At 48.6% G+C, this 25,953-nt stretch overlaps 1 protein-coding gene across 1 annotated transcript in view; it reads right to left on the bottom strand.

Moving 5' to 3' along the window:
* Positions 1-25,953, bottom strand: part of DAB2IP (DAB2 interacting protein) — a 226,937-nt gene that overhangs the window by 107,234 nt on the left and 93,750 nt on the right. Inside the window, exon 2 of the mRNA XM_011989482.1 lies at positions 924-1,027. Within this exon, the coding sequence (XP_011844872.1) occupies positions 924-1,027 (104 nt within the window). The remainder of the gene's footprint in view (positions 1-923; positions 1,028-25,953) is intronic.

Consider the following 25,953-nt stretch of genomic DNA (forward strand, 5'->3'; position numbering starts at 1 on the left):
CGGTGACAGCCAGGCCTGCACACTCCCTGTTCTCGCCACCGAGAACCCTCTTTCCTCTGCTCGCACACAGCAGGCATGACAGAAAAACTGATGAGCGAATGAATGGATGAACAACCCATCCAACGTCCACCTGCCCTACAGACCTGAGCTCCCTGGAGAAAGGAATGTGTCTATGTCATCGCTGCGTTTCTGGTGCCTGGGACAGCCCTAGAGAGAAGTACACACAGTAATGCTCCTGAATGAGGGAGCGGAGGGACCCAAAACTCTGGGGGGGTGGTGTGTGTGTGTGTGTACACACAGCAATGCAGAAGGGCGTGAACAGTCAGCCGTTAAGGGTCACTGGGGTCTGTTTCCATAAGGCTGTTTAGGTTTGTAATTTTTAAAAAGTCTGTGTGCTCGTGGGGAGGACTCAGTTCAATAGCTACGATATATAGTCTGTGTTTTGTCGGTTCTAAGCCATCGTCAATTGTAAGATACAGCATCATTTTATGTACCGCCAAGAAAGATTTAAATTATGGTATGCCATGAGAGTGTTAAAATACATGGAAACAAAAACAGTGTATCTTTTCAGGGTTGCAGAAGCACAGTGTGTGTGCGCCCTCAAGGGTACATTTATCCAAACTAACAAGAGCCTCTTCTCTTCCTGGGCCAGCTCAGCGCTGGGCCCCATAGCTTTCAGTGCTGTCTGTCCTCCTCCTGCCCCCTCCCTCTCAGGATGGGACCCCCCATGTGGCCCCTGGGGCCAGGGCTGAGCCACGGAGATGGGAGCAGCTAAGGGATCGGATACCTAGAGCAAGGGAGGCCGGATGCTCTCCGGGTCCATGAGGCTCCAGGAAGGGGGGCCGCGGGGTCGCAGAGCAGCACCCCGGGCGAGGTGGTGATGGTGGTGGCAGTGGCGGTGGTGGTGACGCAGAGATAGTTACCGTGACCCGGAACGGCGTGGCGGCCGAGGGCTCCATGCTGGGGCTCTTCTCGGAGAGGCTGCCAGGCAGGCTGCGCCGAGAGCCCGGCCTTTCTTGAGGCGACTCTGCCAACAGAGGAGAAGAGAGAGGTTGAACAAGAACAGCCAAGGCCACACAGCTAGGGCCTCCTGCCACTCCCATCCCAGCCAGGACAACAGACAGACTGACCCCTAGAAAATGATCCAGGCACTATGGAAAAGTCTGGCAGTTTCTCCAAAAAATTAAAAATACAAGTGCCACATGACCCAGCAATTCCACTGCTGGGTATAACCCAAAATAACTGAAAACAAGTACTCAAATACCTGTATGCAAATGTTCACAGCAGCCAAATGATGGAAACCCAAGTGTCCATCAGCAGAAGAATGAACACACACACAGTATTGACATGCAAGGGAACACCATTCTGCTCTAAAAAGGAATGAAGTTCTGATGCAAGCTGTAACAAGATGAGACCTTGAAAACATTACGCTGAGAAACCCAAGAGGACATATTTTGTATTATCCCATTTATATGAAATATCTAGAAGAGGCCAATCCGTAGAGACAGAAAGTAGATTTGAAGTTAGCAGAGGCTGAAGAGAGAGGGGATCAGGAGTTATGGCTTAATGGTACAGAGTTTCTGTGAAGGGTGATGAAGAGTTTTAGGAATTGGATAGTGGTGATGGTTGCAGAACATTACAAATGGATTTCATGCCACTGAATTGTACACTTAAAACTAGTAAAAATGATAACTTTTATGTTTTATATATTTTATCATACCTTTTTAAAAAGGGGGAAAAAAGGCCTAGTGCTGTGGCTCACTCCTATAATCCCAGCACTTTGGGAGGTTGAAACGGGAGGATCACCTGAGGTCAGGAGTTTGAGACCAGCCTGGCCAACATGGTGAAACCCTGTCTCTACTAAAAATACAAAAATTAGCCAGGTGTGGTGTCATGCACCTTTAATCCCAGCTACTAAGGAGGCTGAGGTGGGAGAATCACTTGAACCTGGGAGGCGAAAGTTGCAGTGACCCGAAATCACACCACTGCACTCCAGCCTGGGCAACAGAGTGAGACTCTGTCTCAAAAAAAAAAAAAAAAAGCGGGGGAAAGGTTCCCCTAAACCCCTACTCCTTGTAATGTGGTGGGCTCCCTGTCACTGGAGGCATACAAGCAGACAGATAACAGCCACCTCCTGGGATGCCACACTTGGAGAGCTTGATGACTTCTCAAGTTTTCTGTTTGTTTTACAGACAAGGTCTCACTCTTTCACTCAGGCTGGAGCGCAGTGATGCAATCATAGCTCACCCAGCCTAGAACTCCTAGGCTCAAGTAATCCTACTGCCTCAGCCTCCTACCAAGTAGCTGGGACCACAGGTGCACCCCACCACACCTACCTAATTTTTTAAAAAAATTGTAGAGATGGGGTCTTCCTTTGTTGCCCAAGCTGGTCTCAAACTCCTGGCCTCAAGCGATCCTCCCACCTTGGCCTCCCAAAGTGCTGGGATTACAGGGCTCAGTCACTGTGTCAGCCCCTATGTTTTTTCAAACATGAGAATCTGTGACTTCTGGCTTCCAGTTCAGACCTTATTTTCCAGAGGCTGTAAACTTCGGAGGCCTACAGAGGCCAGCAGGAAATCCAGAATCCAGGAAAGCAGCCAGCCACTCGGCACTAACTGGTTAACTGCTACATCACAAGGAGGGGCTCGGGGTAGCCATCGCTTCCATGGTTCAACAGAGGCTGATAATCTGGGTTTTTCAAAATATGAAGTATTCTGATTCTTAAATGGTGACAGCTCATTGAAAACGTTTAGCCACGGCCTGAGCACACCTACATAAAACCTCCTGAGTCTGTCCAACCTGCCAACATGGCCACTTTCCTCACTGGTTACCCCACAACAGTGTGGCACCAGCTGCCTCTTTGCCATTGCTCCAGAGGTGGCCCCCAACAGAGGACTCTCTTCCTACTACCCTTCCCCAGCCTGGTCCATCCTGCAGTCCCTGGAGGAGGTCCTGGGTGACCCCCTCTACCTCCAGCTCTTGCCTCCCTTTTGGCTCCTATAGCAATAACTAGATCTGAGTCTCCTATCAATGCTCTCATTTGCAGTATGTGTGCGTGTGTGAGTGTGTGTGTATGTGTGTGTCTGCAGAACTCCTAACGCCCACGCCTAAGCTGGCTGCCTCTCCACCTCCCAGCACCCTGCATGGAGCCTGGTGCGTGGGGGGTGCCTGGGAAAGACCTGTTGACTCACAAGGGAAAAAAAGGACAGGGCAGAGGTTTCCCGCGTAGGTGTGAACACACAGGGGTGTGGAATGAGACAGGAATGCCCAAACACACTTGCATGTTTATATTCATGCAGATTCTCCAATGTGTACACTCCCAGACCCACCCCAGGTACACATTGAGCAGGGGATGTGTGCACACACACAGGCCAGGTGACGTGGGGTTCACACAAGAAGCAGGCTTTCCAGAAGGCAGAACAGGACGCTGGGGCGCTGTGTGCTTTCCAGGTCATTCCCTCCACACAGTCACATGGACAGGAGTCCACAGAAGCACAGGCTCCATCCTGAGCCTTGGCCCATGGTCAAGAAGGCAAAGCCATCCTGAGACTGGTTCAGGCCCGCTGACCTCCAGGCAGGCCTGGGGCAGGCATTGACACCAGGTCCAGACCATCCAGCCCCAGGCGCCTCTTCCAGAAAAGCTCCCTTCCCACATGGCTTATCCTCAGCCTGGCACCATCCGTCTCTTAAGACCCTTGCTGTTCCTGCACGGTGCTTCCTACTTAGAACTTTCCTTGGACCTCCTCCTCCACAATCTCTCTAGTCACACTCAAGGGATAACCACTCTTTCTGGAGGTTTTGCTAGGAAAATTCTTCCCATGCTTTCCTGTGTGCCTTCATCTCTCACTCCTTCGCACCACCCACCTGGAGCACCCTCCTGTGCTCTGTGACAGCACATGCCACCTCCCTCTGGGAGGCTGTCACCCATAACCTATGTCCTACCTGCTACACTCAGCCAAGCTGCCAATGACTAGGGCAGAAGCTAGGTTCAGGGTGCAGTCACCAGCCCAAGGTCACAGGGCTACTGAGCACTAGAGCAAGAATGAGGGTGTAGTGTGTCTGGACGGAGTCCATGGCTCCTTCAGCCCTGAGTCCCATGGGTCCCAACACCCAGCCAAGGGGCCAACACATAGGAGGTACTCAGGACTTAGTCTCGGGATGCAAACCTTAGCCAGAGGCAGACCCCTGGGTTCAGCAACCTCTCTAGGGAAAGTGGTAGAAGTGGGAGATGGGCAGTGCCAGGCACAGTCAGGACCCTGAGCCCGAGTGCTTCTAATGCCCTCAACACCCTCAGAAAGAAGGGACTCCTCACCCTGGTACCCAAGGTCATTCTACCTTATACAACTCTCTGGCTTTTCTTGCTAACCCTCTTCGCTGTACCTGCCACGATGTAGGAATGTCCCACCTCCACACCTTTGCCCATGCTCTCCCCTCTCCCTAGAATTCTCTTCCCTGGAATGGCTTCCTGTGGGAACTGTCATCCTTTGAGCTCTGGGGCAGTGCTGGGGGCGCCCAGATCACTTTAGGCAGAATGACTCACAACCCCGCACATCAGTCAGCCTTGCAGACTTGCTCCTTGGCGTCTCGGCAGGAAGATGGGTTGTCTGTTTCCCACCCCCACCCAGAGCCAGGCACCCTGCAGTGCTCAAAGTTCCTCCATCAAACCAACAAACACGGGGTACCCACTGCAGTTATGGAACCTGGCTGGCAGAGTCAGGCTGCCCCACAGGGGTCTTGGGATCACCAGGACAACAGGAGCTGGAGCTTCCAGGAACTACCCTCCCTCACCTGACACACACACACACACACACACACACACACACACACCACACCCCTGGCCACAGCTTTACACTTTCCTGGGTAGGTGGGCCCTCACCACTGTAGGCAAGAGGCACATGGAGTCCCCTGGTAGAACACTGGGTGCCCAGTGAGGATGTCTTTCCACTGAGACCAACACCGATGCCCAGAATCCTGCCTCTTGCCTCCTGGGTCTGAGCAGGAAGCTCTCAGAGGCTGCTTGGTCCAACCTCCCATCTGATAGATGATGAAGCTAAGACCAGAAGGAAAGAAACATGTGCATGATCCCCTCAACAACAGGTCTATAGAAAAGAGTGCTTTCGGCCAGGTGCAGTGGCTCACGCCTGTAATCCCAGCACTTTGGGAGGCCGAGGCGGGCGGATCACGAGGTCAGGAGATCGAGACCATCCTGGCTAACACTGTGAAACCCCGTCTCTACTAAAAATACAAAAAAATTAGCCGGGCGAGGTGGCGGGCGCCTGTAGTCCCAGCTACTCGGGAGGCTGAGGCAGGAGAATGGCGTGAACCTGGGAGGTGGAGCTTGCAGTGAGCCGAGATCTGGCCACTGCACTCCAGCCTGGGAGACAGAGCGAGACTCTGTCTCAAAAAAAAAAAAAGAAAAGAAAAAAGAAACGAAAAGAGTGCTCCCAAAATAGTCTAAAACGTCCATTCAGAAGCCCTGGCTACACCCCTCCACCTGAGAAGATAGGAAGGCAAGCAAGGAGCCCATGGGGCCGGAGGATAGGCGCCCACTCTCCCTCCTGCACAGGGTGGCTGGCTCTCCCCCCGACCTCCCCACTCTCCCAGCCCACACCAGGGCAAGGCCTGCACTCCATACAAAGCTGGAGGGGAACCTGGGGCACCTTCCCAGGTGTCTCCTGTGTGGCCCCTGGTTCCATTCTCCACCTCTCTGCACACTGCCTTCTGCTCCAGGGCACTGGCCTGTATAGACTCTATTATCTGAGAAGAGCCCTGGCAAGAGATGAGGGGAGGGAGGAGAGTCATCTGGGCTGCCTGCCTCCTCCACGGAAGGTCCAGCCACCATCAGGATGACCCTCTCTTCTGGACCTTTTCTTCCCAGCAACCACGCTCTCCCCTCCTCCGCAGGGCCGCAGGGAAGCAGCCCCTGCTGTCCCTAGCTTTGGGGTCCTGTACTGCCCCTGTGGTTCCCGAGGCCTGCCCACACCTTCGTAAGCAGCCCCTCTATTAAACGCTCCTCTAATCACCATAGTCTGAGGCACCACCTGCTTTTCTCCAAACCCCGAACTGATCCGCCAGGTGGGAGCTCAACTGCCTGGGAGTCACCCATGGAGCTGATGGGACCTCCTTTATCCACAGATGGGGAAATCAGGCCCTGAGAGGAGCTGTGGTGTGCCCGTGGTCACACTGAACATCAAGGGCAGAGTCTGGGCCAGGCCAGGCTCTCTCCTGACCCGACACCCCAAACACCTTCCCCAAGGAGCCAGCCGCCTGCCGTAAGCTCTAAACACAAAGTTAATAAACACATGGATTTCTGGGTTTCTCAATGTTTTTTCATTGTCGCTCTCCCTTAAAAGTCTTCTTAGACACTTTTTTCCTAATTTCCCCTCCATAAAATTTTAATATCACAGACATACAGTATCTTTTATGTGCTAAATGTATATAGTGGGCTTTGTACAGAAAGGTTTTTTTTTCCATCTTCCAGTCCAAGAACCAACTTTTTGCCCACTTGAGGGCAATCTCACCTCCGCTGAGAATGCATGTTCCGGACCCTTTCAGATGTAATTCCACAGGACAACCTGGGCAGCTCTATAGTGAGTCCACTTTCCAGATGGGGAAACTAAGTTCCTAGAAGCAAAAGTGACTTCCTCTAAAAGTCCTCCAGGGAAGAAGCAAGAGTATATGCTGAGAGTCCCTTAAACTGTCCCCAAACCCCCACTTCCAGCCCCAGAGAAGGTGGAGGGGACATGGAGCATGGGGTCGGGTGAGGGGCCAAGCTGACACCAGGAGCGGGGATTCAACCCTCACTCTGCTGTGTGACTCCATGGCTGCCCCTTTCCCTCTCTGAGCTGATTTCATCAATCTAATGGTCAGGGAGTAAGAGCAATGGTCATCTCCAGTCCTTGGCACCACGTAAAAACACACACACCCTCTATTTTAAACAGGAAAAGAAGGCAGGGAACCGACCCTGAGTCCTAATTCTGGACCCTGGGAATTCAACCTTGGGGTCCTAGGCCCCAGCATGCTGCCTTTGGCCTTTGATTTTGTAGAAAATCTTTTCTAATTTGGGCAAACAGACACTGGGAGGCCTGGCCTCATGGTCCCATAGGTCTAGCACCACAGCTGGTGCCAGTAGAAACCCAGAGAGGTTAAGTGAATCTGTTAAGATCACACAGTATGAAGGTGGCATTCCTAGGGCTAGATCATGGGAAGGGAGACCCAGCCGATCTCTTAAGAGCCTGCCCAGACCTCTGAGCTTGATCCAGGAGTCTTTCCTCCTCGGCCCAGACTCATTGTGTGACTTCTGTGTGACCTCTCAGTCACCTAGTCTGCAAAATTAGGCATGGGACCAGCTGATCCTGGATCCCCTTTCCACTAGGAGGTTGAAAGGGTCTCCATTTTACCAGGCTGTCTTCCTATTCTTGGAAGCCACAGCCGGAGAAATGCATTTTAACCTTCATATGTTTGCAAAAAATAAATAAAATCAGTTTCATTCAAATGCTGCTGGCTTGGTTACCATGGATACCACCTAATCATGAAGGATGACTGTTACTTGTTCCCATGGAAACATGGCGGCCTGAGGAACATCCTGTAATTTCAGACAAGACACCAAATTTCAGTTGTCGGGTTGCACTGCCCAGATCTTAATGCTTAAAAGCAGGTAGAGGCAGCAACCTCTAACACTAGCGTCAGGAGAAAAGAAGTTGGCAAGGGTGTAGAACGAGGAGGTGTTGGACAGGGGTGTCCCTGTGTCCTCGGCAGTGATCGGGAAAATGCAAATTAAAACTCTCAGATACCATTTCATACCTTTTGGAAAGGTCCTAGGCCAGTCCATAATTTAAAAGAAATTAATTAAAAGAAATGAAAAAGAAACCAGTCTAGAAATTAAAAAGAACTGACTCCAAATGTTGGCAGAGATGCACATTACACTTTCATCACTGCTGGTGGAGTGAAAAGCGCTTGAAGAACAATTACACAATAGCCAGTAGAAACCGACAACACATATGTGCTAGGGCCAGAACCTTCCTTCCTACACATCCAGTCTAGAAAACTGCTTCATCCTGCACACGTGGAGATCTGCACAAAGATACTGACCGCAGCACTCTTTGTAGCAGAGAAAAGTTAGAAGTAACCTAAATGTCCACCAATAGGGGAACAGTCATTCAGTAGAACATCACACAGCAAGGAAGGGGGGGACAGTATTCACATGGAACACAATGGCACTACAAAGGGCCTAGAGCTATAGAGATCAACATGAATAAAACTCAGAAATATGACGTTCAGTAAAAAAATCAGTTGCAAAAGGAAACACTGTGTAATCCACTTATACACCTTTTTTTTTAACAAGAATGTTCGTAGCAGCTTTATTTTTAATAGCCCCAAAACTGGAAACAACCAAACCTCCTTCTATAGGTGAATGGTTAAACTGTGCTGCATCCAGGATGAGTAAGGCAGAATGATGGTCCCCCAAAGAAGTCCACACTCTAATTCCCAGAACCTGTGAATGTTGCCTTACGTGGCAAAAGGACCTTGGCAGATGTGGTTGAGGTTAAGGATTTTGAGATGGGAGATTATCCTGAATTATCGAGGTGAGAATAATCTAATGATATGAGTTTGTTGTTGTTGTTGTTTTGAGATGTATTCTAGGTTGGTCGCCCAGGCTAGAGTGCAGTGCTGCAATCTCAGCTCACTGCAACCTTCACCTCCCGGGTTCAAGGAATTCTCTTGCCTCAGTCTCCTGAACAGCTGGGATTACAGGCATGCACCACCATGCCTGGCTAATTTTTGTATTTTTGGTTTCTTTTTTTTTCTTTTTTTTTTTTTTTTTTTGAGACGGAGTCTTGCTCTGTTGCCAGGCTGGAGTGGAGTGGCATGATCTCGGCTCACTGCAACCACCACCTCCTGGGTTCAGGTGATTCTCCTGCCTCAGCATCCCATGTAGCTGGGACTACAGGTGTCCACCACCATGCCCAGCTAATTTTTGTATTTTTAGTAGAGACGGAGTTTCATCATGTTGGCCAGGATGGTCTCGATCTCTTGACCTCGTGATCCTCCCACCTCAGCCTCCCAAAGTGCTTGGATTACAGGCCTGAGCCACTGCGCCCGGCCTAATTTTTGTATTTTTAGTAGAGACAGGGTTTCACCATATTGGCTAGGCTGGCCCTGAACTCCTGATGTCAAGTGATCCACCAGCCTCGGTCTACCAAAGTGCTTGGATTACAGGTGTGACCCACTGTGCCTGGCCAAATGACATGCATTCTTAAATGTGGAAGAGGGAAGCAAGAAGGTGAGTCAGAGAAATGTGATTAGGAAAGAGGCAAGAGAAACTCTAAGCCTGAGAGGAATTCCATCTGCTGTTGCCAGCTTTGACATAGACAGAGGTGGTCACAAGCCAAGGAATGTGGGTGGCCTCGATCTAGAAACTGGGAACAGCCCTCAGCTGATAGCCAGCAAGAAAACAGAAACCTTAGTCTTACAACCACTTGGAATTGAATTCCCCTAGCAAGGAATTAGCAATAAAATGGGTTTTTCCCTACAGCCTTTGGAAAAGAACGCAGCCTACTGACACCTTGATTTTGGTCTGGCAAGACCCATGCCAGAGTTCTGACTTACAGAGCTGTAAGATTAAAAACCTGTGTTGTTTAAGCCACTAAGTTTTAACTCGTTACAGCAGTCATAGAAAACGAATACACACACTATGGAACACTACTTAGCCCTAAAAAAGAAACACACTATTGATACACAGGACATCTTGGATGGATCTCCTGGGCATTATGCTGAGCAAGGAAAGTCAGTATCAAAAGGTTACATAGTGTATGATTCCGTGTACACGGCATTCTCAAAGGAATAAAGCAATAGAGATGGAAAACGGATTAGTGGTTGCCAGGCGTTAGGGATGGTGGGGTTAGGGCAGGCAGGTGGATGTGATGTTAAAGGGGCCGCACGAGCGAAGTCTTCGTGGTGGATGATGACTGCAGTGGTAGTTACTCAAATCTACATACATGATGAAATGGCAGAGAACTATACGTATGCATGGTACTAATGTCCATGAAAGATCGGAAATAAAAGCCCCTGACATCAGGAAGCTGGCTTGGCATGCACAGCTATGCCATGTTATTCTCCATTTAGACATGATCACACAAGATACAACCTCAGACAAGGTTACTCTGAGGCTATGATAAAGTGAGACAAAACAAGGTCACTTCATAATTTTTAAGTAACCCATAAAGACGATGTCACGGTGCCACCCACAAAATACCGACCATCACCCTCTCTTGGCTGAAATCAGTGACTGCTGCTGCTTCACCAATCATAGCTTTAGCCCCCAACGCTAGTCTCCTCTTCCTAGTGATAGGACTCAAGCTGCGCAATTACAGACTTGCTTCTGCCTTCTGACAGCAGACGCAATTCATCTAGTGTGAAACCTACTCCCTTCAACCTCCCCCAAATCACCCAACCAAAACCCAAATTCTACACTACGTTCTTCCTAACACACTCCTAACACCTAACACATTTCTTACCGAGATGCCCCATGGTGTGTGCTCTCCCTCACTGCAGTGAGTAATAAATGCAACTTACTCAGCTAGAGGTGTGTTCTCGGTGGGTCTTTGGCTAGAAGGAACTGCAGCTGGAGGATCTCTCCTATAGTTATGTAAGATGCAACCATCAGAGAAAACTGGGTTCTTGGGACTTCTCCATACTGGTTTTGCAATTGCTTGTAAATCTATAATTATTTCAAAATAAAAAGTAAGGCTGGCTGGGCGCGGTAGCTCACGTCTGTAATCCTGGCACTTTGGGAGGCCAAGGCGGGCAGATTGCTTGAGGACAGGAGTTCAAGATCAGCCTAGCCAACACTCAGCCCAGCCAACGTGGCAAAACCACGTCTCTACTAAAAATACAAAAATTAGCTGGGCCTGGTGGTGGATGCCTGTAAACCTAGCTACTTGGGAGGCTGAGGCATGAGAATTGCTTGAACCCAGGAGGTGGAGGTTGCAGTGAGCCACGATCACACCACTGAACTCCAGCCTGGGTGACAAAGCAAGACTCTGTCTCCAAAAAAAAAAAAAAAAAAAAAGTAAGGCTTTCTATGTGATTAACATGATGTTTTACTTTGTTTACATGTGCATGCACTTACATAGAAAAATATCATATTACACAGTAGCCAGAAACTTGTTATCAGACGTTCTCTTTGGAGAAGAGGATGGGCTATGAATGGAAACAGATGACTGTACCATTTCCTGAATGAAAAATAATTAAGACTTCCAAAAACTAATAGTAAAATTAAAATATAAATAGGTGATATGACTCAGCACAAACTGCACTTGCTGAATACATCTGAACAGAAAAGAATAGAAGGAAGAGAAAAAACAAAATCAGAAAATAAAACAAATTAAAATCAACAACAGCCTGGGCGTGGTGGCTCACACCTGTAATCCCAGCACTTTGGGAGGCCGAGGCAGGAAGGCTGCTTGAGGCCAGGAGTTCAAAACCAGCCCGGGTAACACAGCGAGATCACCATCTCTAAGAAAAGTTAAAAATTTAGCCAAGTGTGATAATGCATGCATGTCATCCTAACTGCTTGGGAGGCTGAGGCAGGAGAATCGCTTGAACCCGGGAGGCGGGAGGTTGCAGTGAGCGGAGATCACACCATTGCACTACAGCCTGGCGACAGAGTAAGATACTGTCTCAAAAAATAATAACAATAAAAAATAAAATAAAAATCAACAACAGCTCAAATGGTGATATGATTTGGCTCTGTGTCCCCACTCAAATGTCATCTTGAATTGTACTCCCATAATTCCCACGTGTTGTGGGAGGAACCCAGTGAGAGATAATTTAGATCATGGGGGCGGTTTCCCCATACTGTTCTGGAGGTGGTGAATAAGTCTCATGAGGTCTGATGGGTTTATCAGGGGTTTCCGGTTTTGCATCTTTCTCATTTTCTCTTGCCACTACCATGTAAGAAGTACCTTTCACCTCCTGCTATGATTCTGAGTCCTCTCCAGCCATGTGGAACTGTAAAACCAATTACACCTCTTTTTCTTCCCAGTCTCAGGTATGTCTTTATCAGCAGTGTGAAAACAGACTAATACAAATGGCCAGTTAGAAAAAAGTGGATCTGGCCGGGCATGGTGGCTCACGCCTGTAATCCCAACACTTTGAGAGGCTGAGGCGGGCGGATCACTTGAGGTCAGGAGTTCAAGACCAGCCTCGCCAACATGGCGAAACTGAATCTGTATTAAAACAACAACAACAACAACAAAATGAAAAATTAGCTGGGTGTGGTGACATACACCTGTAATCCCAACTACTCAGAAGGCTGAGGCAGGAGAATCATTTGAACCTGGGAAGCAGAGGTTGCAGTAAGTCGAGACCCCATCACTGCTCTCCAGCCTGGGCAACAAGAGTGAAACTTCATCCAAAAGAAAGAAAAAGAAAAAAAAAAAAAAGGAAGAAAGAAAAAGTGAATCAGAGAAGTCCAAAGATCAGGAATCAGGAACATACCTGTGGGTGGGGAAACAGCTCGCAAGTGGAAAGTGAACTGGCTAGTGCTCCCCGAGGGAGGAGCCAGGTGAACTGAGCAGGAAGCCAAAGGTAAAAAACACCATGCAGGCCGGGCGTGGTGGCTCACGCCTATAATCCCAGCACTTTGGGAGGCCGAGGTAGGTGGATCATTTGAGGTCAGGAGTTCGAGACCAGCCTGGCCAACATGGTCTCTACCAAAAAGACAAAAAGTTAGTTGGGCATGGTGGCGCACACCTGTAATCCCAGCTACTCAGGAGGCTGAGGCAGGAAAATCGCTTGAACCAGGGAGGCAGAGGTTGCGGTGAGCCAAGATGGCACCACTACACTCCAGCCTGGGTGACAGAGCGAGACTCTGTCTCAAAAACAAACAAAAAACACCATGCAACAAGTCATGGAATCTTCAGATTGTTGGAACTTTCCAGATGAAGAGCTGTCCAGCTTATGCCTCTGTGTACGTCTCTTTTGAGAGTGCGTGTGTGTGTGTGTGTGTGTGTGTGTTGGAGCTTGGGATGGGGGATGAAGCCAGATAAAGAATTTGCTGAAATAATGCATTGATAAATTGGCAGTTCTCCTGGCTCCCACTGCACACTTTTTCTTTCTTTTTTTTTTTAATTTTACTTTTAGTTCTGGGACACATGTGCAGTATGTGCAGGTTTGTTACATAGGTATACATGTGCCATGGTGGTTTGCTGCACCCATCAACCTGTCATCTAGGTTTTAAGCCCTGCATGCATTAGGTATCGGTCCTCATGCTCTCCCTCCCCTTAGCCCCCTACCCCTGACAGGCCCTGGTGTGTGATGTTCCCCTCCCTGTGTCCATGTGTTCTCCATTGTTCAACTCCCACTTATGATGGAGAACATGCCACTGCACACTTTTTCTAGCTCAGCCTTTAGGCACCCCTCTCTGGGACAGGGAGGAAAGGTGTTGCTTGGAGGTTACTAAACCTTACCCACCTGTGCTACGCAGAATAATGGCCCTCAAAGAACCATGTGTCCTAATCCCTAGAACCTGTGATATGTCACCATATATGGCAAAAGGGACTTTGCAGATGTGATTAAATTAAGGAGATGAGGAGATTATCTTAGATTACCTGGGTGGGCCTAAAATAATCACAAGGGTCTTTACAAGAAGAAGATAGGCAGGTCAGAGAAAGCGATTTGATGATGGAAGCAGAGGTGGGAGTGACATGGGGCTATGAGACAAGGAACCAGGCAACTTCCAGAGGCTGGCAAAAGCAAGGAAATGGATTCTTCCCCAGAGCCTCAAGGAGTGCAGCCCTGCTGACACCTTGCATTTAGCCCAGCTAAAATGATTTCAGACTTCTGTCCCCCAGAACTGTAAGATAATAACTTTCTGCTGCTTCAAGTTACAAGTTTCTGGTAATTTGTTACAGCAGTCACAGGCACTAATAACATCCATGGATCGAGGCCCAACGTATTCTAGTTACATTAAAGTAAAGATAGAGGGATAGAGGTTCAGATCATCAGCTGATTCAGGACTGTGGACTTTCAAGGGCTCCCATCTCTCCTCCTTCAAATCTGCAACTGCCTTAATGAAAGAGAAGAGCTTCCTTTTAGAAATATCACACTTATTCCCATGTAAGGTAAGCTTTATTCTTTCTCCATAATGCACTTGTTATCAAAAGACATATGTGATAGAGCTTGAAAACCATAAAAATATAGGGTCCCTTGGTTGCTTATTTCATAATATAGCTTGGAGATGTTTTCACATCTGTACACATGTTATCCTTTCATACAGTCACTCCACACTCTGTGTATTTTACCTTTAGTATAGGTACTAATTACATCAATAATACTTCTTTAGGGTATATAAGTTCTAATTATAGCACTCCAGAGGGAACCATGATTATCAAAAACTAAATATCCACATGTATTATTAAATTCATCTTATTTTTCATTTCATTCATTAACTGTAAACTATTTTCCCCCAAAATTTCCACCTTAGTAATGTTCTGCACTTTTGTTCTTTTCTTTATTTATTTTCATTAGAGATGGGGGTCTCACTCTGTTGGCCAGGGTGGCCTCCAACTCCTGGCCTCTGGCAATCCTCCCTCCGGCCTTGGCCTCCCAAGTGCTGGGATTACAAGCATGAGCCACCATGTCCAACCCATGCTTATTTGAAATCTATATTATTAAATTAGGACAACATGACTATATGAAATAATAGGCTTATTTTTTCTAACAAATATAGACAGGCATAAAGTTTTAAGTATGTACGTATTGGTTTTTCCACATAATTTTGAAACTTTCTTTACCTTTCTGTATATGGCAACTTGGAAGTCAATTTTTAACTTATCTCCAAAGTTCTAATTTAATGACTTGATACTAAAACAACACTGAATTTCAGTCTTTTGTGTAATTTTTAGCCTCCAGAACAGTTGACTCAGACTGTGTATCAGATCCTGTAAGGGACATGAGGTTATAATTTGGGAAAGCTACAGAGAAGATCATTTTATGTTCTAGAATAGATCATGATTTTATGTTCTAGCATAGATGATTTTATGTTCTACAACAGCCCTAGGAAGTTAGCAGGAAAGGGAACTGATATAAACCTGAAGCTTATGCTGCCTGCTACGCCATGAATCATAGAGTCCTTTGTCTCTGACCCAGGTGTCTCATATCTTCCGCCAGCACTCATGAAACTACCTGTTTAACTTGTTAGCTGCAAGTAGAGTAAAATCTCAGCTGCTTCAGTGATTAGCCAAAAGCACCAAAATATACTTAATAAATTTAACACATAACAGGCTAATAACTCAGAAACTCCGCTGAGAGACACTAAGGATCTAAATAAAGAGATATACTACATTCAAGGGTTGGAAGACTCACTACTGCTTAGTTGGCATTTCTCCGCAAACTGATCCATAGAGTCAACGTAATCCTAATCAAAATCCAAAATAAAAATTTTGAGGACACTGACAAGATGAATTTTAAGTTTAGATGGCAAACCAAAGGACCTAGACAGCCAAACAAACTTGAGAAAGAAGAAACAGGTTGGGGGACTATATTACCCGGTCTCAAGAAGTACTTTGGTCTTGAAATATAGCTAATTTACAAAACAGTGTAGTATTAGCATAAGGGTAGACATACAGATCAATGGAACAGAATAGAGTCTAGAAATAGACCCATACATACATGGGGCAATTGATTTTCAAAAACAGTGCTGAGGTAAATTGATGCTGGAAAAGATATGTTTTTCAACAAATAGTTCTAAAACAACTAGCTCTCTAAGTAATATAAATGGATCACCAGGAAATGTGGAGAAACAGATCTAAGAGAGATAATAACTGTGCCATGTATTTGTATTTTTATCCTAAAACTGACTCCTGAATTAAGAAACATCAGCTCCCCTTTAATCTGAGGAAATTGAAGTTCAAAACATGACCTTACAGCTAGGAAACATTGAAAACAGGATTCAAGCCTGGATATCTCTGAATCTAAGGGTTTCCCTAATGTGGGGAAAGAATGGCACTATGCAGAGATGAGTGAGAAGACAGTGTTCCCAAGTCACTCGGGAAGCTGAGTTTGCGCCCAGCCCTTGGCCTCTCTCTACGTCCCCAGGGCCCAGCTCAGTCCCAGATACCTGGCAGAAAAAGATGAGGGATGTTGATTTCACATTTTGTTTTCAAGATGTTGAGTTTGGAGGTGGTACAGGTACAGTGTCCCAAGGCCATGGAACTGTGATACCCTGCTGTCTCCTTAAGGGAACTGGGATCCGAGTTCCAATGGTCCCTAAGCTCAGGAGGTGGTTCAGAGTCAGAGGATGTTGCCCACTGCTGCTGGGGGATGCCGTCTGGTGGGAGAGGGACATAGGGACAACTGTGGAGGGCTCAGCATCCAGGCCACCGTTCAAGCCCAGAGGATCCTCAACATAGAGCACTCAGGGGCAGGGCACAGCAGCTCCTCAGAGGGGACCTGTTTGGCTTGGAGCTGGTACTCCAGAAGTGGGGCAGAGGAGCTAATGAGACGCATCCTTCCCAGTTACATCCCAGGATGCTGGGTAGGGCCCTTCCGCAAGGACAGTGCAAGGGTTTGCGCGCTCATTGGCCTCTGGTTGGCCGCGTTAATAGTCTAGTATAGCCTAGCATAAATCCTACAAGGTTTTCAGCATCTGTCAACCTCCCCAGCTTTTCCTTTTGCTTCTCTACTTGAGCCCCCTAACAATTGCTTTTGACAGTCCATGTTTCCTATTCCTTATCTCCAGACACGCCTCACTTCCAAAGAATTCTCAGCCTTCCAAAAATCTCTGGATTTCCTGAACACTCCAAGGATGAATTCACCGGCCCAAAGTCTTCTCTCAACGTTGAGTTTCTTTTCCCTTCTTTACTTTCTGAGGATTTCTAGTAATTTGAGTCAGCAGTGTCACTTTCCTCATTTTTTATTCTGGAGTTTTCTTCCCACGATTCTTTTCTCTGCAGCTGCAGGGCCTATTCCAGGGCTGGCAGAGAGCTGGCATTTATTCCGTGCTGCTGGAGTTCAGGAAACTAACGAGGTCTCAGGGTGTCCATATGTGTTTGCTCCTCTCTGCCATGTGCAATTTCACCATATCCATTTTTAAACACACAATGCAATTCGACACACTTGGAAGCATACACATAGGCTTCAATGTAAAAGCAGAAAGTACATGTAGTCAGGATACCCACCACCTTGAGGTGGCCAGTTATCCCTGAAGAGAGAGTAGGTGGCTTTAGCTATATCTCGGGCATCATCAAACTTTCCATAAAAGGCCAGATAGCAAACATTTCAGGCTTACAAGTCCATATGGTCTCTGTCTCAGCTATTCAACTCTGCCACTGTAGTGTGAAAGCAGCTATAGACAATACGTAAATGAATGAACATGGCTGTGTTCCAATAAAACTTTATTTATGGGCATTGAAATTTGAATTTCATATAATTCCCTACGTTCTTCTTCTTCTGACTTTTTGTTCCAACCTTTAAAAATGTAAAAACTATTCTTGGCTTCACAGGTCATACAGAAACAGATGAGGGGCTGGGTTTGGCCAGTAGACCACACTGTGCTGATTCCTGGGCCTGAATCATTTCTATTTCTAAGAAAGACAGAAAAGAGAAGAGAGACAGGTATGGCTATGTTAAGGTTTGTTCAACCTGAGAGGTGACTGTCTGCAATATTATTTTCTATGCTTTTCTCTACTACTTTCAAATATTTTAGAATTTTTTTAAACTTAGAGAAAAGAAGGGGAAGGGCTGGAAATAACCCCTCAATGATCCCAGAGCTTATTGGTGGGTGCCAGATTAAAGGTGATTTTTATTTTTCTTCTGTTCTGTAATAGATATTTACTGTTTTTTGTAATCTTAGGAGTTGGGTGTTTTGGTTTTTTTTGGTTTTTTTTTTCCCGAAACAGGGTCTTACTCTGTTGCCCAGGGTGGAGTGCAGTGGTGCAATCATAGATCATCACAGCTTGGAATTCCCAGGCCCAGGCAATCTTCCAACCTCAACCTTTTAAGTAGATAACATCATAGGCCCGTGCCACCACAACTGGCTAATTTTAACATTTTTTGTAGAGATGGGGTCTCACTATGTTGCCCAGGCTGGTTTCAAACTTCTGGCCTCAAGTGATCCTCCCGCCTTGGCCTCCCAAAGTGCTGGGATTACAGGCATAAACCATGGTTCCTGGCCATAAACATTATTATTGTTGTTGTTGTTGTTGTTTAATGTAGATGGAGGGGTTTGGCCCAAACTGGTGGTCTGTCTCCTGGGGACCTTCCATAACTTAGGAGCCTCTTCCAGAATGTTCCCCGACACACAGGAGCTGGAGCACTCCCCGTGCTAGTAAAACCGGCCCGTGCCACTGCAGACGGCATTGCCAAAGTTGGGGGAGGGGAGGGGGACCACAGCCTGGGTTCTCTGAAGCTCAGGGTCCCAGGAGAGTTCAGAGGCTGCTACTGATGGGGAGAGACACTCATCCCACCCTGTTTGCTGCTAAACCTACAATTGTGAACAGGTTTCTAGATACCAGGTGGAACCATGACTGTATCGACAGTTAATGGGAAATCCAAGCTTTTCTTGCACCTCCATTTTCACCAAACTTCTCCAATGCTGTCCTATTCTGCACCCCACATCTGCTCTCCCCCAAATAATCGATCCCCTGCAGCCTCCAGCACCTTTCTCGCCTTCTCCTGAAGCTGCTCCCTAAAGACCCCCCTTGCCCAGTCTGATGCCACGACCCCCGCAGCATCAGCATCCAAGGCAGGCCCATCAGCCATGTCCACAGCCTGCCGGGCCCCCACCCCACCCCAGCCCTCACTGACCCTCATCCTCCCCCTTCTTAACACCTTTCCAAGGGGCTTATCTCACCACCATCTCCCACTCCTCTCGCTGTAAGGACAACCCCTGGACTTCTCCTTTGTGGGTGTCAGCCTACCATCCTGTGGGAATTCCAGGAACTAGTTCAATGTTTATAAATAAAACCTATGAAGTAACATAACACGAGGGTGGGCCACATAGAACCACTGACTTCTTTTCTTGCCAAATACAGATGTTTTAAAAAAATGAACACAATTTAGTATGGTGCATACTAGACATTTACGCATTACATAAAAGGAATGTTCTAACCTCAAAGAATCCAAAGACCATCATCTCAGAAAAAAAAGAGGCACCAAAATGGGTTACTGAAGTGAAATGGATGTTATGGGAAACTCGCTGTAATGCCCTTACAGTCCTCATTTCACCGCAGGCCAGGGAGAGATCACGGCAGGAGGCCAGCACTGGCCCTCGGATGGCGGCAGCCTCTCTCCTGTGTCAGCCCTTCCAAACTTCCCAGCTCCTCTCCACCAGCCCTCTGCCTTCCCCCATCCTGCACCTGCTGGCCTCCTTCAAGACTCCCCAGGAAGCGGACTGGCCTCCCTGCTCCCTCTTCCCACTTTCTTCTCCCTGCACCATACCAGTCTAGCTTGTGGGTCGCTAAGAGTTCTTTTCCTAAATCACAGCTCTGGTAAGTATAGTGAGGGTTAAACATCCTGGACTCTGCCACTCAGTAGCTAGGTGATGCTGAGCAGGTCGCTTAATCAGTCTGAGCCTCAGTTTTCTCATCTACAAAATGGAACTGATAACGCTACCTGGGAGAATGACGATTTAAGGCAGGATGCATGTAAAGGACTTAGGAGAACCCCTGGCACTGTGTAAGTGCTCAAGACATGGAGATCACTGTTACCATTCCTGCTATTTTCAAAATACTTCCTTTGATTCCCAGTAGCCTGCCAGGGGCTGTTCTCCCCTCTTTGCTCATCGCTCAAGGCCCTGCCTACCTTTCTAGTCACACCATCTGCTAACCTTATGCTAAGACTACCTTCCCCTTGGCCTCTGAGCTCCCAAGGGCGGGGGCTGGCTATATCTGCCATGGCAGCCCCTGGCACACAGGTTGCACGTACTAGGTGGTGCGCTAAAGCTCTGCTGCTCTGAACAAGTACCAGTGAGACCCATGGCAGCCTCTCAGGGGAGGGATGCCAAGAAACCACCAAGGTGGGTCCAATCCCCACTGGCATCACGTTTTCTTTCTAGATCAGCCCTAACTGATTTGCAAGCAACCCCTCAGACTTTGGATGAACAGCTAATAATGACAATTCTCCCAGCCTATAATGACATCCTATGCTGTGTCATATCTATCTGTTACATGTGCTTCTGAGTCCAGAGATGTTCAGTGACTTGTCTGCAGTCACACAGCATTTATGACCTAGTCAGGACTCTGTACACACTCCCAGGCCAAACTCTGTGTCCCCAGAATAGAGGTATACATGGATAGAAAACCAAGCTTATTCCAGATTGCCAATTTTTTGGTTTCCAATCTCCAAACCAAAGTCCATAAATCCCCATGCCAACCAGGAAGGAGTCATCTCCAACTGCCCAGCACCCTTGGGCCCCACTCTCTCCTCTTCTCCCCTCTCTGCCTCATCAGCCAGGGGCTTGGGCGAGGGAGACAGAGCCTCATGGCTCCCACATCTCCCTCCCTGTGCTCTGCCTTGTTCATTTCACAGCTATGTCGGCACATTGCCTCCAAAGGCCAAGGAAAAAGAAACAGCACAGCCCAGATGCCGACAGTACTCTCCTATCTGTCACAGAGAAGAGAAGAGGGAAATAAAAGCTAACAAGACTTCCAAAAGCAAAATCCCCAAACCACCTCTCAGGTACCCAGCAGCTGTCAAAGTCAACACAGGAACCTGGCAAAGGGAGGAAAACCCATCCCCAATAAAACCCAGGCAGTTGTGGATCTGAGATTCGGAGACTGAGCACTGCCGCATTTCCAAGGGTGTGATGGGCGTAATCGGTGGCACTTCTCTGCTAACGTACAGGTGGTCTGTCTAGACCGATGAACCAAGCCTGTCTTTGCTGAGTACCAAGTCTACCTTTTTTTTTCATTATTATTATTTGGAGGGCTATTGAGATTCCCCTTGCTTCCTTATTTATGCAACTGGGAAATCACAGCACAGAGAGCTGCTTCCAAACTGAAGGCCACATGGGCCAATTTCAGATGGATAATTAAATATTGAACAAACGCTGAAATGCCTCTACTGAATCGGGATGGCTAAAAATAGCCACCTCGCCACTCCTAGAGCGGGCACACGATACATGGGCATCTCGGCTGCTCATTCTCAAACCCCTCCTCCCTGCAACTGTCAAGCGCAACCTTCCCGGGAAACAGCAGTGGAGGCGGAGGGAAATCGACTCCCCGAATACCTACTTAATGGAAAACAAAACTTCAGCTCCCAGCAAGCTCTGAATGTTCCTGACCAGGAAATACTCTCCCTTTCCTGACATTTAACCAAGTGGCCCCGAGAGGGAGGTGCAGGGGAAATATCACAGCCATTGCCTTTCTCTTTAAAATAGTCACAAGGCTTCATGTCATTTCTAAAGCAAAACACGTATGCAACCTGGTATGTGAATGTGTGTGTGTGTCAAGTTCAACAGTACACGGGAGTTGAATCACCATTCTCTCCCCCAAGAAGACCCAGTGAGGAGCCCGGGCACTTCAGTTTCCCTATCTGGGCTCATCTTAGGGAAAGCAACCAACTATGCCAACACCAAAACAGGACACAAAGGGATCTGAGCTCCAGATCTGGATTTCTCATGAACGTCTTTAGGTAACCACGGGCAAGTGGTCTTGGCTCTGTGGGCCTCAGTTTCCCCAGTTGTCAAGGGGAAGAGTTGGCTCCTGGCACTGGAACCACAAGTACCCATCTCTCTAACCTCCCCCATTCAGTAGCTGGGCAAATAGGCTCCAAGCCCCTCCCTGTGCCCTCAGGTCTTAGTAAGTATGGAATTAAACAGAAGGATGGAGATAGAAGAACCGAAACCTGAACCACTGAGATGAGGAGCATGACCTGGGTCCATTCCAGCGCTCTCTGAGTTGCAGCAACCAAGAAAGTTAGAGGGAGCCCTAGGGCTTCTGAGCATGAGCTTTTGAGTCCAGTGGCCTGGGTTCAAACCAGTTATTTCACCACCCTGAGAGGAAAATGCAGGGGAAATATCACACCCAGAGTTTGGTTTCCTCAGTTTCCTTACCTGGCAAAGGAAAGTAACAACAATAACCCCTACCTGCTAGGAGGGCTAGAGAGCTGAGATGAGACATGAGGTAATCAGGGGAAGCTCTTGGCATGGGGCCGGGCACACATTCAGCTTGGTGAAAGGGAGCTATTCTCTTCCTGATTATTAAAGGTGATGAGGGTGGGTCAGGAAGGACAAAGGCAAGAGGCTGACATTCCAGCAGATTCACTGGGGCCTGTGGCTTCCTTCAAGGACCTGGAAAGCTCTGGGGATTAGGCCTCAGCTATCTCCCCAGACTCCAGGGAACTCACACCAGGGGACTCTGAACCCTCAGCACTAAGGGCTTTGGTGGAGAAACATGGCTGAGGCCCTGAGACCTGTCACATGCCCTAGGAAAGGGCATGGTTGGCAGGACATGAGTGACAGCAGGATCCAGGGGGCAGGGGCAGGCCAGGGAGGTCCCACCTGAGCTATCCCAGGCAGGTGGAGGAGGCAACCAGATGCCAACAGGGCCACTCCCCTGCCTCCCTCCCAAGCTTTGACCAAGATTGTGAGAGACGATTGCCATGAACACCCAGTGGAGTCACTAGCTGTGAAGGGAGGCGGCCTTCTCAAAGTCAGGGCCTGACCTCAGAAAGGTCTGCCTGCCCATGGATATCGCAAGGCGAATCTGAGGACCTGGAGGTGGGCAGAGCTGGGCTCCACCATTTCTGAGCTGTGTGGCTTTGAGCAAGGCTTTCATTCTCTGGGCTACAGTTTCCTCACCTATGAAATGAGGATATTATCAGTATCCATCTCACAGTATTGTTCTGAACACTGCATAAGACAAGGCAAGTTCAGAGTTGAGCTCATTGCCAGGCACAGAGCAGGCATGCAGCACACAGGAGCCATAACAAAAAGGAGCCATTTTTACCCACATTATACGACCTGAGAGGGAGTGAGCTCCCCAATCCTTGAGGTATGTAAGGAAGAGGAGGTACTGGAAAGGCTAGGGCCAAGCCCCAAATGAGAGATTGTGTCTCAGCAGAAAAAGAAGAAGAAACAAGGCAGAAAAGGGCCTAATGATGATTTCACAGGTCTCATCCAAGGTGCAGGCAGAGAGCCAGGCCTAGGGCCTTTTCAGGGAACATCTGAAAACTGGGGAACCACAAAACACAACATTTGAAAACTGGGAAACCACAAACCCCCCCACCTCAGGGCTGTTCTCAGGCTCGCCCAACTCATGGAGTCCAAGCTGTTGCCCCAGAGGCCTCTTGCAGACCTTATCAAAGCCAGGGTCCCGGCCAGGCGCCGTGGCTCATGCCTGAAATTCCAGCACTTTGGGAGGCCAAGGCAGGTGGATCACCTGAGGCTGGGAGTTCAAGACCAGCCTGACCAACATGGAGAAACACCATCTCTCCTGAAAATACAAAATTAGCCAGGCGTGGTGGCGCATGCCTGTAATCCCAGCTACTCGGGAGGCTGAGGCAGGAGAATCGTTTGAACCCAGGAGGCGGAGGTTGTGGTGAGCCAAGATCACACCATTGCACTCCAGCCTGGGCAACAAGAGCGAAACTCCGTCTCGTTAAAAAAAAAAAAGCCAGGGTCCTCCGAGAAGTTACCCACCCCCCATGGTGGCACACAGGTCCTTACCTAACTGTTCTCTTGGTTAGGAACCAGCTGTGTGAAACCATCCTCCTCTACCATGCGGGCAAGATACAGAGGCATGCAAGAGGGTTGCCTACAGGCACGGAGGAGGACCTGACCATCTCAAGAAAAAAACATCTGCAAAATCCCCAGCTCCCAACCAGGGCCTGGCAGGTGGCTGGACCCCTAGAAAAACTCAGATGAAAATATGAATAACATAATCAAAACCCCTCATGGCTATGGGTATAGGCATTCCAAGGGGTAGCAGAGCAGGATTAACCCCCCTCGACAGATGGGGAAACTGAGGTCCTATGATGTGTCCAGTCATACAACCAGTCCGAGGCTGAGCTGGAAATAGAGCCCCTGCCTCCCACTAACCACTGCTCTGTCCCCTAGAAAGAGCCCTGTGCCCTCGTGCACCCCAACAAGCTGGCCTCCCCTACAGACTGGGGGCTTGGCGAGGGCTGGGAGCACATGTGATTCATCTCCATGTGCCCCTGCACCCAAGCTGAAGACCAGCACATAGTAAGTGCTTAAGAGCTGCTGGCTGGCTGAATGAAAGGATCAGAACTTTATCCAGGGCTACAGGAACATTTCTGTTTCTCCTAGCAGCCCTGGGGAAACAGGGGTCAGAGACAAAACTTTTCTTGGTGTGACTAGGTGGGGAGGCACTTTGCTTATGACACCCTTTGGGGGACAGGATCCCCCCAAATCCATAGGGCATGCCCAGCCTTCAGGTGGAGTCAGGGATACAGTGGGAAATGGCAAACGGCCCTCACCCTCTGAAGGTCAGTGTTTCTAACCCACTTCCAGCTACCCTCCAGCTTCATGCTCTACCCCCTACCACAGCAGGTCTCACTCTGCCTGTTCTTCAGACGGGGAAACGGAAGCCCAGAAAAGGGTAGAGCCTAAGCCCCTTATTGGGTCAAACTAGGGAGACTGCAGACACTGTCCCTCACTCACAGCCCTACCAGGGACAAAGCCCTGGTCCCTTCCCCCAACCTGGCCAGTTGCAGAACCTGGCAGCTACCAACTCTTCCTTGCACTTTTCTGTTTCTGAACAAATACGCAGCCTGAGTTCTTGGTCATTTTCCTTCCATACTAGTGCCAGAGGCCAGAAAGGGTGTGGGGGCAAGAGTCTGATCCAAGCTGAGATGCTAGGCACCACCCATTCCTCTGAGGTCTGATGCTACCATACGATGGGACCAAGTCCCCAGATGGATGGGGAGACTGAAGTTCAAGGTCAGAAGGGACTGGCTCAAAGGCCACGGGGTAGCTTCCTCAGCCTGAGTTTCTCCCTGGGTGGGGCCCTGCCCTCAGCAGGTGGTTGTGGCTCTGGGGCAGAGTCAGGTGTCTGAGGCTTTAGTGGAGAGAGGGCAATGGCTGCCCCAGCTGCCTCCCACCAAGGAGGACAGGGTGCCTCCAGCCTCCACCCCACACCCTGGCTGCAGCTCTAACTAACTCCTCATCACTCAATGCCTTTTTAAAATAAAAAAACAAAAACAAAAACAAAAATATTGAGACAGGGTCTTGCTATGTTGCCCAGCCTGGTCTTGAACTCCTGCGCTCAGGGATTCCTCCTGCCTTGGCCTCCCAAAGTTCAAAGCCCTTTATCAAATCCAAACTACTGTTGCCTGCCCTTCCCCACCCACCGACCCAGCCCTCTTCCCAATCCACCCTCCTTCCCAACCCCAGTAGGAACTCTATCCTCAACACCCAAGTCGTTTTCCTTCTCCCTGACTGCACAGTCTGTTCATTCTGTCCAGAGAGAGGACAGTAGCTCACCTTCAGCTTCAGCCTTAGTCCCGGGCACCGGCTTCTGGCCCTCACATGACCCTGTCACTGCTAGCCCCACTGACAACACGAGGTCACTGAGGCTGGGAGAGGTAACTGGCTGAAGAATAGTTGTGTGCACAGCTGAGGCTTGAACTCAGATCTGACTCAATGACTCCCTCTGCCAAGGGAAATCCTATCCATTTTGTGAGATCCCATCCAAATGTCACCTCCTCTGTGAAGCTCTCCCTGGTTTCCCCAGATATAACTTCTGTTCAGAGACAGTCTCCTCCCCACTCTCTGCAGGCTGTGAGCTCCTTTAAGGCGGGGACACAAAGCAGTGATCCTGTGCATGTGGGGTCTGGGAGCTGGGGCTCAGGTGACAGCCCCTGACACATTGATTATCCCCTGCCCGGTCAGCTGAGCAGGAGTGGGACTCCCGTTACAGTCAGGGATGGAACTGGGCTGAGCTGAGAAGAGGGAAAGGTCATGCAGGGCATTTCTGAGGCAAGGGG

The sequence above is a fragment of the Mandrillus leucophaeus genome, unplaced genomic scaffold (assembly GCF_000951045.1).
Source record: "Mandrillus leucophaeus isolate KB7577 unplaced genomic scaffold, Mleu.le_1.0 Scaffold354, whole genome shotgun sequence".
Lineage (NCBI taxonomy): Eukaryota > Metazoa > Chordata > Mammalia > Primates > Cercopithecidae > Mandrillus > Mandrillus leucophaeus.